Below are 12,708 nucleotides of genomic sequence, written 5' to 3'. Positions count from 1 at the left end.
TCTCTGGCTTGTGTATTTTGGGAAGCATGGAGAAGGTCCTTGGGATGCGTTCATAGGGGATGTGGTTGCGAAGTTTCTCTTGAAATTGGTTGGGGAAAGATTTGATGATATCCTCCAATTCTTGGGTAAATTGTGGTATGGGATTTTGTGTTCTTTATAGTAAGTGGTGTTTGGAGGGTACGTGTACAGTGCAATAAAAAAATTCATGGTAATGAGTCTGTCAATTAGCTCAGGCTCTCAAGGATCAGACTGTGGGACTAAAAATTGCAGTGTAGATGTTTGGGCTGGAGCCCAGGCTTTAAGACCCAACCCTTTTGGAGGGTTTTCATTACCTGGGCTTCACACTGAGCCCAACAGTGACACTGTAGTTTTTAGACCCACAGCCTGAGCCCCATGAGCCGGAGCCGGAACCAGCTGCGGCCGTGTTGTGGGTCTTTTATTGCAGTGTCGATGCTGTTTGGCCTTGTTTACATAGTAATCACCATTGGGACTATGATGGTGCCCCCTTTGTCTGCTGGTTTGATAGCGATCTGGTGGTTGGATTTCAGAAATTGTATAGCTGTCCTCTTGGTAATTGTGAGATTGTGGTGGATGTGATACTTCTTAAATATTTCACAGTCAATTTACTGCCTACCACCCCATCTAGCATGTTTATTCCCCATTTTGTAGTTATACATCTGATTTTTCCTTTCTAAGTGTAGTATTTTACATTTATCTTTATTAAACTTCATCTTGTTGAATTCAGACCTATTCTCCAATTTGTCATGGTCGTTTTGAATTCGGACCCTGTCCTCCAAAGTGCTTGCAGCCTCTCCCAGCTTGGTGTTATCTGCATATTTTATAAGCATGTTTTCCACTCCGTTATCCAAGTCATTAATTAAAGTTTTGAATAGTACCAGACTCAAGACTGATCCTGACAAGACCCCACTAGATACGTCTTCCTCGTTTGACAGCGAACCATTTATAACTACTCCTTGAATATGGTCTTTCAACCAGTTGTATGCTCATCTTATAGTAATTTCATCTGGATTGCATTTCCCTAGATTGCTTATGAGAATGTCATGTGGGACTATTTCAAAAGCTTTACTAAAATCATGATATATCATATCTACTGCTTCCCTCATCTACTAGGCCAGTAACCTTGTCAAAAAAGAAAATTAGGTTGGTTTGGCATGTTTTGTTATTGACCTTATATTCCTATATAACCCTATTATCCTCTAGATGCTTACATATGGATTGTTTAATAATTTGTTCCAGTATTTTTCCAGCTATTGAAGTTGGGCTGATTGGTCAATAATTCCCTCTGTCCTGTTTGTTCCCTTGTTTAAAGTTAGGTACCATGTTTGCCCTTTTACAGTCTTCTGGAACCTCACCCATCTTCTGTGAGTTCTAGAAGGTAATTGCTAATGGTTCTGAGGTTGCTTCAGCTAGTTCTTTAACTACCCTAGGATGAATTTCATCAGGCCCCACTGATTTGAATACATCTAATTTATCTAAATATTCCTTAACCTGTTCTTTCTCTATTTTGGCTTGTGTTCCTTTCCCCCTTATTGTTAATATTAATTGTGATGGGTGTCTGGTCATCATTAACATTTTTAGTGAAGACTGAGGCAAAATAGCAAAATTAAACATCTCAACCTTCTTGATGTCGTCAGTTATTAGTTCTCTGCTGTTAAGTAGAAGACCTATATTTTCCTTCATCTCTCTTGCTTCTAATGAATTTAAAGAATGTCTTCTTGTTGCCTTGTATGTCCCTGGCCAGGTGGAACTCATTTCGTGCCTTAGCTTTTCTGATTTTGTCTCCACATGCTTGTGCTAGTGTCTTGTACTACTCCTTAGCAATTTGTTCATGTTTCCATGATGTCATAGCGCAAAGAACTCCAAACAAAGATTTGAGGGACAAAGCTGCCATCTGGACCAAATTGTGCGGTCGGGCCAAAGTGTGCATAGTGCAGCTGTGTGGGTGATGGCAAAAGAGTGATTCATCACCTCTTCACTCTCCTAATTCTGGTGATGCTGTGTGCATGGCCAGGCCATTGGCATAATGCCCAGCAGTCAGTGGATGGCTGTAATTTAACAGCTGCTGTCCAGCCCCACAGCCACAGCTTGGTATTGGTGCAACATGACCTGCCCTGGCCCACACCCTTTTCCTCTGGAAACTGTCTCCAGGATGGCAGTGTGATGGGGAGTAGCATAAGAGCCACTGGAGAATCCCCCTTACATTGGGATGATGATCTCCCATGAATAGTTTAGCCAACTCAATGGCAGATTCTCATGTAATGTGAGGTGGTGCAAAGCAGCTACTCCGCATCAAGCGTCTCATCCCATTTTCTTAAAAGTCAACTGACCAGAATTTAACTTTAATTTTAAATAATATTTATTTATAAATTAAAACTTGACTGAAGAGAAAAGTTTGTCTTCAAAATAGAGGCATGCCTAGATTTTCAATAGGAGTGTTTTGATCCTACTACTGTTCATCTCAGACAATCTGTCATTTCACTATCTGGTATAGATAACTAAAGTACTTGCCTGAAGTCTGAATATAAAACAAGTCTGTTTTAATATAAAATGAAAGGCGCATAATGTCCAGTTGAATAAAGCCTTTTTATAGTATAATTGGCAATTGCCAAAAGAGTGCTCTCGTTCAGCTTCGTTAAATAAGTCCTGTAACGAGGTCAGGGGGAAACTCTTTACTGTATATCCCATCTTCTGGTTCTACAGAGTTGAGTTTTACATTTGAAATTCTTGCATCCCACTAGAGTTAAATCAGAGAAGTGATGGAAGGAGGGTTGAGAGTGTTTGTTTTTTGCTTTTATGTGCTGCTGAGAGAGGCAACTCTCAGAACAGCTCATTAAGTGATTTGGTCTCATGCAGCAAGCTGTCAGGACAATCATTCTAATCTTGCAGACATATGTTGTCTCTCTGCAGAGAGCATAATTGAGGAATAAATACTTTACGGAGTTGCATTTTCCAGTGAACCCCTAGTTGGTTGTGGGTTTTTTGTTCTTTGTTTTTGTTTTGTTTTGTTTTGTTTTTAAATCACATGTATTCAGTTTTGGTGGAGAAATTGTTCTCAGTTGCAGAGGCATTTGTTTTACATAGATAATGATAAGGGTTGTTGTCTAATATGCTAGAAGATCATTTGGTAAATCATTTTATTTCTGTACTACTTATGCACTTTTTAAATATTTTATTTCAGCACACTTGTCACACTTTTTTTTTTGTAGATTTGCCTTTATCCGTTTAAATTCAGTGAAAGCAAAAGTAATTTACTGCTTTTGTCCAAACAGGACAGCTTCTAGACTAGATTTAAAATATCTAATTTTAAAATCACAGACTGCCTATGATAGTGTGTTCACTTTGACAAGATATTTTGGTCAAGTTAATCTTATTGTCAGAAATCCAGGTTCCAATGAAGTTAATGGGAATTTTGCCATTGACTTCAGTGGTGCTAGAATTTAATCTTTTGTGACTATATACACCATTTTGATCCTGTATCAGTATATAATGTCTTAACTTAAAAACAGCTCTGTACATTTCTCAGGGAAGCAGTTTCTCATTTTAATTATCTTAGAGCAGTTTGTTTGACCTCTAGTGTTGAACTATGAAATTGCATCCCACTGACAAAACATTTTACATTTCAGAAAAACCAGTCTCCCCCAAATCAGGAACATTGAAGAGTCCTCCCAAAGGGTTTGATACATCTGCAATTAGCAAAAGCTATTACAATGTGGTGAGTAATTCCTTATTCTGAATTACATATCATGGAACCTCAATACTTTGCTCACTTTATAATCTGTACAAAAAGTCCCACCTCTTAGCCAAAATTAAAAAGCCAGGGGTTGTAGTGAATTTTCACATTGTCAAAGCCTTCATTATTTTTACAAAATATACTATTGTACATTTATGAATATGCTGTAAAGTGTGATCATAAATACATTGAACAATGTCCGAGTAAGTTAACAAAATTTATTTCTGTAGTGCATTTTCCACTTTTTTTGTTCACTTGATAATTTGCAAAATGCAGCAAAACAATTTTAAATTAACAAAGTTTTACTTTATTTAGGAGTACTTTGTCCTTTGTCTTAAGTCAAAAGAGAAGTTTCCCTTCCTCTCTACCTATTTTGCTGTGCTCTTGAATGAACCTACATAACTGAATAATAAGCTGCTGGGACCTCTCATTTACACAATTTATCTGAACACATTTCTAGAAAAAGGAAATGTGTAGACAGAGTTGGTCAACCTTTGAAGTATTTTATACATTTACTTAGCATGTTACTGACGTTTCTTTAGTAGATATTATAATATTATAAATAATTATAATGATTATAATATTATAAAACTCTTGATATTTTTTAAATGAATACAATAGGTTTCATCCCTTATTTATAAAATATTGGTACTTAGGGAAATTCTGTCATCTTGTTTACAATTAAAACATATATCATTTTTGTTAATTACTGCTTCCTGCTGGTGTCAAAATATCAAGTCTTTTCCTTTTGGTTTGATGCAGCTGTTATTTTTTTCCTGGTTTTTATTAATATATTTTCAGCATGATCCTTAAAGTAAAGAATATAGTTATTAGTTTGATGTTCTTATGTTTTGTGAAGAAGTGGGGTGACCAACAGGAACCACCTTGAAGAACGCAATAATTTTACATAGCTCAATGATTTGAAACAAACAAACAAAATTCTCACCCTAGAGTGCCTCTCTCAATATTATTATGAATGGAGGGATTCTGATGTATCATTTATTGCATCTAATATCTTCTAGCCAGGATGAAAGATAACGGTTCTGTCATGTACCATTTGCAATCTGAAGGAATCATACTTGTGTACTAGATGTAATTGTAACATGATAATCAACTTGCTATTTAACAGGTTTTTTTTTACCATATGTAACTGTATCCCTGGCTTTTCTTTTACCCCTGTTCCTTTCCAGTTTTCTCTTTGCTTTTATTTTTTTATTGCCATAATCCCATGGTGTGTATCGGCTTTTCCTCATCTATTTCAGTGTTTGCAATTCATTTTCTTTTCCTCCTCTCCATTAGGAATTTTCTGCTTTACTAGGTTTGTATGCTTTTATTATTTTCAAATAAAATACAATTACACCAGCATCCACATAGAAATGCACAAAAAAGGTGAGCATATAGTTAGCTTGCTAATCAGAGATTTGACAAGTCTGCAACTGAATGAGAATTGTCAAGGAGTAATTGTCCTCAACAATAAGACCAGTCAGATAAACTACGGTGAGACTATTTGCAAAAGTATGTTGAAGACTATCACGAAAAAATTACAGAATCTTGCCCTAAAGTTTATTTAAAATTATTTTTTTTTCTGTCTTATACTCCTTTCTTAAAGCGTGTAAAGGTATATAATCTTAAATACAAAACTTCAAAAAATTGTCAGTGTTGCTGTGGGTTATTAAAACATTACTCACTTTTCCTTCCTGTGTTTTCCTTAACTGAAAATGTTAACTGTAAGTTTTTTAGCTGTAAAGTGATTTTCTCAATGATTTCATCCCATGTAAATGTGCGTGATCCTGTTATGGCTTGTAGTTTAGTTGTCAGTAAGGAATTAGTTAGCTTCATTTATCTTTGCCTTTTTCTTTCTTATCTCCAGCTATTTTGTTCCATTTTGTTGGGTCCAGACAGTTAGTTAATGTGAAAATGAAAAAAGAAGAAAGGAAAAAAATCTGACTCAGTTTCACAATAATATATTCAAATTTTTGTTCCAGGCTATTTTATGATCCACAAATGGGCCTTTTGCTAAAGGGTTGGCTTTATTCAAAATATGAGTGGGGATAAAGATCTGAGGATTATCTATTTAATCTTATCTGTTTTATCTTTTTGATCCAGAATTTCAAACTTTCACCAAGTTAAATTCCAAAATTCATATTTTCAAAATTGACGTTTTCACACCTAAATAGGTCTAGAGATGTTTTTTATGTAATTGCACTTTGGTCTTCAGTGACCTTAGGCATGAGATAATGGGTCTGTCAGGATGGTAGCCTTTACTTAGAGTAGCATTTGCATTTATTGTCTGAGGATTAATCCTCCGAAATATATTAGAATATAAACATTTATGTTCAACAAAGAAGGTACTTTGTATCTCTCTAGTTTTATTTCTTCATAAATAGTAGTAAATTTAACTTTTAATATTGGCAGAGACTTAAAGGGAAAAGAATAATCAAGGCAAGAAATTCAGTTTCTAAACTTTGACTAAATCTTTTAGAACCTGATATCTAAGCCTCTCTTTGAAATAAGGATGCAAGTTCAGCATTCTTTGCAATAGTGCTGTTAGTTTTCATCACATACATTTTGGTCTCTTGGGCACTTCTATTTTTTTTTTAATTTCTTTTTACTCTGCCTATTACTCTGTGTTGTTTTGACCAGCATTTGAGGTTTATTAATAGTGTATTAATTAGTATGAGGTTTTCAAATGTGAACATAAATCAAAATTTGACCTGCTTGAAGCTTTCAGAAAAATTTATTCTGGGTATTAAACTTCATTCATAAATAAATGGCAAATTTAAAAATTATTATATATCTGTATTAGGGGTGAAATTCCTTCCTCTGCAGAAAACTCAAATGAATGGGCTATTCGTAGACAAACTACAAGGAAGCTAAGGTTGGGCATCATTGCTTAACGTGTGGGCAAGGTGTGGTGATGCCAATAGACCCATAGCCAGTGTTCTAACCACTGGTCTTGAACAAGGTTGCCCCAAAACCTTAGCCCCTTGTATAGGTGTTTGTAGCTGAGAGATCTGTATATTTGCAGGCCTAGTTGCCATGGTCCTGGCTCTCATCCAAATTTCTCCAGGGCAAATTATATGGACTTGATACGGAGTAGCAGTGTCTGCATGCTTGCTTTTCAGCCACCTTCCTGCCATACTGCAAAAGCACATTATTAGGATTTGCCTCTGGACTGTGCATCATGGATACATTTTACTCTAAAGGAACATAAATCTTGTGTCAAATCTAAAATGCACTTCAGATCTCCTTTACTTGTACTCTGAACTTTGACCCATCACAGTTTACTTTGAGTTCTTGCTTTGCACTCATGTAACTCCCTTTAGCATTAGCTTGCATCGTGTATGATAAGGATCAAAACACTTCTAATTAAAGTTGCTCTGTTCTCAGTAGAAATATTTTTATTTTTAAATCTCGTAATGTATTTTTATAAATAACACAAATACACATATAATATACTAGACCTATGTATCCAAATATAAATATAATGAGCAACGCTTACGTTTGTCTGAACTATGTAACTTCAGTGGCGACCAGTGTGCTCTAAAACAGCGGCTCTCAATCTTTCCAGACTTCTGTACTCCTTTCAGGAGTCTGATTAGTCTTGTGTACCCCCAAGTATCACCTCACTTAAAAACTACTTGCTTACAAAATCAGACATAAAAATACAAAAGTGTCACAGCACACGATTACTGAAAAATTGCTTACATTCTCATTTTTACCATATAATTATAAAATCAATTGGAATATAAATATTGTACTTACATTTCAGTGTATATGGAGTAGTATAAACAAATCATTGTCTCTCTGAAATTTTAGTTTCTACTGACTCGCTAGTGCTTTTAATGTAGCCTATTGTAAAACTAGGCAATTATCTAGATGGTTATCTACCCCTTGGAAGACCTCTGTGTATTCCCAGCAGTATGCATACCCCTGGTTGAAAACCACTTCTCTAAACATGTTGTGTAAGCTTCAGTTTAGCCTTCCTGCTGCTTTTCTCAAAATTTAAAATACTAAGCCTATATTTGGATGTTAACTCAACTTTTAACTCTCCCATATAGATACTGAGCTCCTTTGTAAAGTGCTTTGAGATGAAAAAGTGCTATATAGAAATTGGGTATGCTTTTTTATTTTATTATTTCCATTTACCACATCATAGATAACAAAGATTTAGATATAACATTAGAAACACCCTAACCTTCAGAAAGTGATTATCAACAGTTGATTTTGGAGGTGGTTCATGAAAGCACTGAAGCAGTTAATCAAATATTGATTTGACAACTCCTGTAACCAGATGGTTCTGACATTTGGGCATATGCAGCTCCCATTGAAGTCAGTGGAAGTTACGTTTATACAACTGATGAAATATAAGGCCCCTGATGTTTTCCGTAGTTATGACCTCTCTCTTAATTGTTCTCATAAAGAGATGAGGAAAACAGATTGTGAAAAAAATTGTTCTGCACTGTCATAAAACAGATGGTGATTATGCTCCATCTTGTTGACTTTTCTTCAGACAACCCACAGTGATTCTGATGGTTGCTTTTTCTATAATGGAATGAATATTCACTACTTTTTAATTTCTCATTCTTTTGAATAAAAAAGTGATTATTGAGTTCTGGCACATGACTACATAGGTTTTTTGACAGAGTCAAGATTTCTTTGTAATATTTTAGAAATATATCCTGGTTGTTGAATACTAAATTTTCTTGAAAAACATTATGATAAAAATTGGCATCTAGGAAGGATTACTCTTTGTGGAAGACTACAATGGAAAGAATGTATGCTGTGTCTTTTTAAGGCACACAGGTTGTCATGTTGGGTTTTTTAAATGATCTTCCTACATTAGCTGTAACTTTCTGCTTTTTTGTAGTCAGTCATACTTTTACAGGCACAGTATTTCCCTCCTCCTACGACTGATATTTTGTCTCTGTGTTGAAAATGAATTTGAGCCAATGCTGCGAGACTAAAAATGAGGCAATCTCAGATAAAGGGCGGTTGGCACTTCTAAACTGAAGGCTGTGGTCTGAATTAAAAAAAACCCAAAACAAATGCTGTAAGATTTATCTGCATTCAGGGCCATCTATCTCAATCAGCAGCAACTAGACTTCTTTTGAAACTGGCAAGCTTAGATGTGGTGGTGTTTGTGGGGTTCTTGTCATGTTGTTCTTGTAATTATTAATGCATGGAGGGAACCTCCGAGCCTCACGATAGGTTTATAGATTGTGGGGTTTTATTAGAGGAAGACTTGTGACACTAGACAGCCCTCATGAAAGGAGTCAAAGTGCAGTTCAGAGCAAGCTCAGAATATGGTGCGTGAAATTTTGCTAACTCCCATTCCAGGATCAGCTGGGACAGAGCAGTGGAAAAATCTCATAATCTGATGACCAGGGGGCTGTTTGCATTCGTATTCCATCCACTCCTCCCTGATAGTGTTATTTTATTTTATGAATTTGTAGAGCACCATCTGCAATTAATAAACTGGTTTCATGCATTCTGGTCTCAAAGTAAGTTTTATTTAGTACATATTACACTATGCAATGGAACATGCAGGACAAGATGTGTGCTTGGTAAGGGAATATATAAATAATAAATTGTGAAGAATGATTTTGATGCAAAGCCCTGTCCATCTTGGCATATAAAGCTACTAAAAAACTACATAATCTGAACCAGATATAGAATTAACAATTAAATAAATTATTTAAAATGAAAGATAAGTAAGTAACCAGTTGCAGCAAAGTGGGCATATTATCACATGGCATCCCTGTAGGACAGGCTTTACAAAAAAAATTATTTCTACTTTCCACCTTTTGATAGTTGACCATTCTAGAATAATAAAGTTTAATACGTCAGGATTTATTTCTCAATTATGTAAGCCTACAAGAAAATTGTCTACTATATGCAGATAGCACAAAGTCAAGTAGAAAAGAATTTGTAGTGACTATTTTAGGGGTGGAAAAGGAGGTGAAGTAGTAGTTCACTTTCATCCATAGTATGTTTATTGGGGTGACTTTAATTTTCCATTATTTGTTCCTATGTGCTTTAAAATGAGAGTCCTTTTATAAGGCCAAACTTTCCAAGCTGCATCAACAGTCATTTGCATGTGCAAAATAATTCATTACAAATCTACAAGTACTTTTCATTTGCTTGGAGATGTGGAATTTGTGCATGTGCAACATCTGCATGCCTGGCTAAGGAGCCCATGTTTGTGGATGTGGCTTGTCAAATTCCAGTGATGCAAGCAAATTACACAATGATTCTTATTCGTTACAATGAGGTGATGCTTTAGTGAGTGATGTGTTAGTTGTGTGGCAAAATGGGAATATGCCGCATGGCCCTAATGTTGAAATGAAATCTGACTTTCTTTTCATGTGGTTTGGAGAGTGCTCCATTCTATATAGGTCATTTAAATCCATTTTTTGCCTTAGGGAGGTTACTGGGTTTGTGTGACAGAACTGTTAACCACGCTTGATTTTTCCATGCCTTGTGACTAAGGGAAAGCTTGCACTGGATGAGCTCAGCTTTCTGTGCCATTCATTAGTATTATGTATTGTAAAAGCTGCCCTTTCAATGAAAACGACCCTTTCCTTTGGTACCGAGACTTATCAGTGCAAATGTTGTGATGGAGTTTTGAGAACAAGGTCTTTGAGGTCTCATGGGGTCTTGCAGCAGCCAGAACATGCAGAAATCAGGAAAGGCAAGAAAGGTGATTATTAGAGAACAGAGGCATGATGGTGAGATTAGGAAATTGAAAGTGCTCTGGTGAGGCACTGTAATAATACTGAGCACTGTATAGAACTTTATATCTTCACAGTGCTGTACAGACATTTAATCCTCACAACTTCCTTGTGAGTTAGGTAAGTAATACTGAAAATTCCTGGGGGCAGGGAGAGCAGAAAAATGGTATTTAGATCTCTGTGAACAAGGTTTAAAAAAAAAAAAAAGTGCTTCTGAAAGTAAAAACAAAAACGCTCTGTACAGTGACAATCATCCCTGTTTATGTAGACAGGAAATTCAATTATAAAAGGATCTGACTATATTTAATTATTTTATATTTATATAATATATATATAAAAATAAATAAAATTTATTATTTTATTATTATTAATATATTTAATAATATGTGCACGTCTAATAGCATTGCATTGCATTAGCAAAGTTTTAGAATAATTTAAAGCAAAGTAAGTGAATTTAATAACTTGGGGCTTACAGCATAGTGATATTTACTGTTCTATGCATTTTAATTTCCCGGGGTGCTGCATATTGATTCTTTAAAAAGTTGAAATATTTGCTGTCCTTTTTACATGATTGCTTGATATTTTTGAAAAAAAAAATCTATTATTTAGTTGTCTGGTTTTCAGGCAGTTATTACATTGTGAAACAAAGTATACATTCAGAATATTTGCTGTCTCATAGAGAATGCAATGGCTTTGAGGCTTTTTTCAAGTCTCCAGCAAATTTCTTTCTCTTTGGTACCGGAGAACTTTATAAAATGGTTCAGTGCTTCAACAGGATGTCATGTTTTTGTTACTGATTCAACTCCTTCCTTCCTTCCCCTCACCCTTGAAAAGTTTTGTTTTTGTGAATATTGCTTTATGGGAAAGCCAGGTTGGAAAAAACTAATTTTGGAGTTAGCCCTGAGGGTGCAAATGCCCATGACTTATATGTATTATGCATTTTATTTTAGCACTCATTTTGAATGAAAGCTTTTCCACTCTTGTTTGTGATTCCGTAATGGTCAGCTATTATTTTATCTTTGTTTATTCCCTTTCCAAATATATTAAAACTAATAAGTTTATTTCCACTTATGGTTTGTGCACTAATGTTGCACTGTATGTTCTAGCTGCCCAATTACTAGCTAATGCTTGATCAGTGGCATTCCTATGTCATGGTGTTTTGAAGAATAGAGACATTTTAATCTTTGGGTCAGGATTCAGAATTCCAGCAAGAGAATGAACTCAAAAGTGGTCTCTTTTCCTTCAGATGAATAGAACCATTCAGGGAATAAAGCAGAATTCAATGACCCCAATGAAAGAAACAGTGAATTCTTCATTTTAAATAGTTCAGTATGTCATTTGTTTCATCAGGTTTGCATTTAGGCATGAATGACTTTTTTATGTCCTAAAACAGAGCATAGACTACAACCATGAATAATGCATTTAGTGCAGTCCTTATTATAAATGATGAAATTAGACATTATTATAGACAAATATAACACAAAAGAGAGAAGGTAATGTGGCATCTTACATGCAACGCATTAAAAATCATAGAACTATCCAGAACACACATCTATGTTATATTGGTTTACATAAAAAAAACCCAAAACAAATCAAATTGTGATTCTCTAAGACAGAAAAGTTTTAAAATGGCCTGTTTCCTTCCATATAAAATATTCTAACAGTTAAGTTTAGAGAAGTATATTTAACTCAGACAGGAATGGCAATTTTGTTGCTAAATCACCAGTAAGCAAAATCAAGTTCTGCTTTTGTACTGTACATGTCGTCTGTCCCTACACCCCTAACTGCTAGAAACTGGGATTGGATTTTCTTAGAACGGAGCAGAATACGTTCTAGGATAATTTGGGGCAGTCTCTTGAGAGGAGGTTACTTAATAAAGAATGATCTGTATTATTGTTCTCTCCCATAACTGCACTAGTCATTGGGGCACCAACATTGATGAACAATCAACCAGTTCTCTTCCCGCCCCCCCGCCCCCCCCGACGATTGTGTGTCAGCGTCTGAGTCTTCGCAAAGTCCATTCCTGTCCACTCCTTTATGTTGTCAGTCCATCTCTTCTTCTGTCTCCTGTATACATTTATAAAAATTACTCTAAAGTACTGTCGCTGATTTGTTTAAAAAACAAAAAATCCAGCATGTCCCACATTCTTTGTCTTTGCTTTTATATCCGAAACTGTTGTAACTTTTCTGCAGTAGTTTACTGCTGTTACATTCACATTCAGT

The 12,708-nt window shown here is 35.4% G+C and overlaps 1 protein-coding gene across 6 annotated transcripts in view; it reads left to right on the top strand.

Annotated features, from left to right (window-relative positions):
* ARHGEF7 (Rho guanine nucleotide exchange factor 7) overlaps positions 1-12,708 on the top strand; it is a 171,933-nt gene that overhangs the window by 79,795 nt on the left and 79,430 nt on the right. For 5 of the 6 annotated variants that reach the window (XM_067563686.1, XM_067563681.1, XM_067563683.1 and 2 more), the window contains exon 6: positions 3,645-3,733. In XM_067563686.1, coding sequence (XP_067419787.1) covers positions 3,645-3,733 — 89 coding nt within the window. Of the gene's footprint in view, positions 1-3,644; positions 3,734-10,195; positions 10,455-12,708 lie in introns of those variants that run through there. The other variant, XM_067563687.1, reaches the window with a different exon arrangement.

The sequence above is a fragment of the Emydura macquarii genome, unplaced genomic scaffold (assembly GCF_026122565.2).
Source record: "Emydura macquarii macquarii isolate MOO-44397 ecotype Brisbane River unplaced genomic scaffold, CSIRO-AGI_Emac_v2 contig_2531, whole genome shotgun sequence".
In the NCBI taxonomy this organism is placed as follows: domain Eukaryota; kingdom Metazoa; phylum Chordata; order Testudines; family Chelidae; genus Emydura; species Emydura macquarii.
This window is presented reverse-complemented; position numbering and strand designations above follow the sequence as displayed.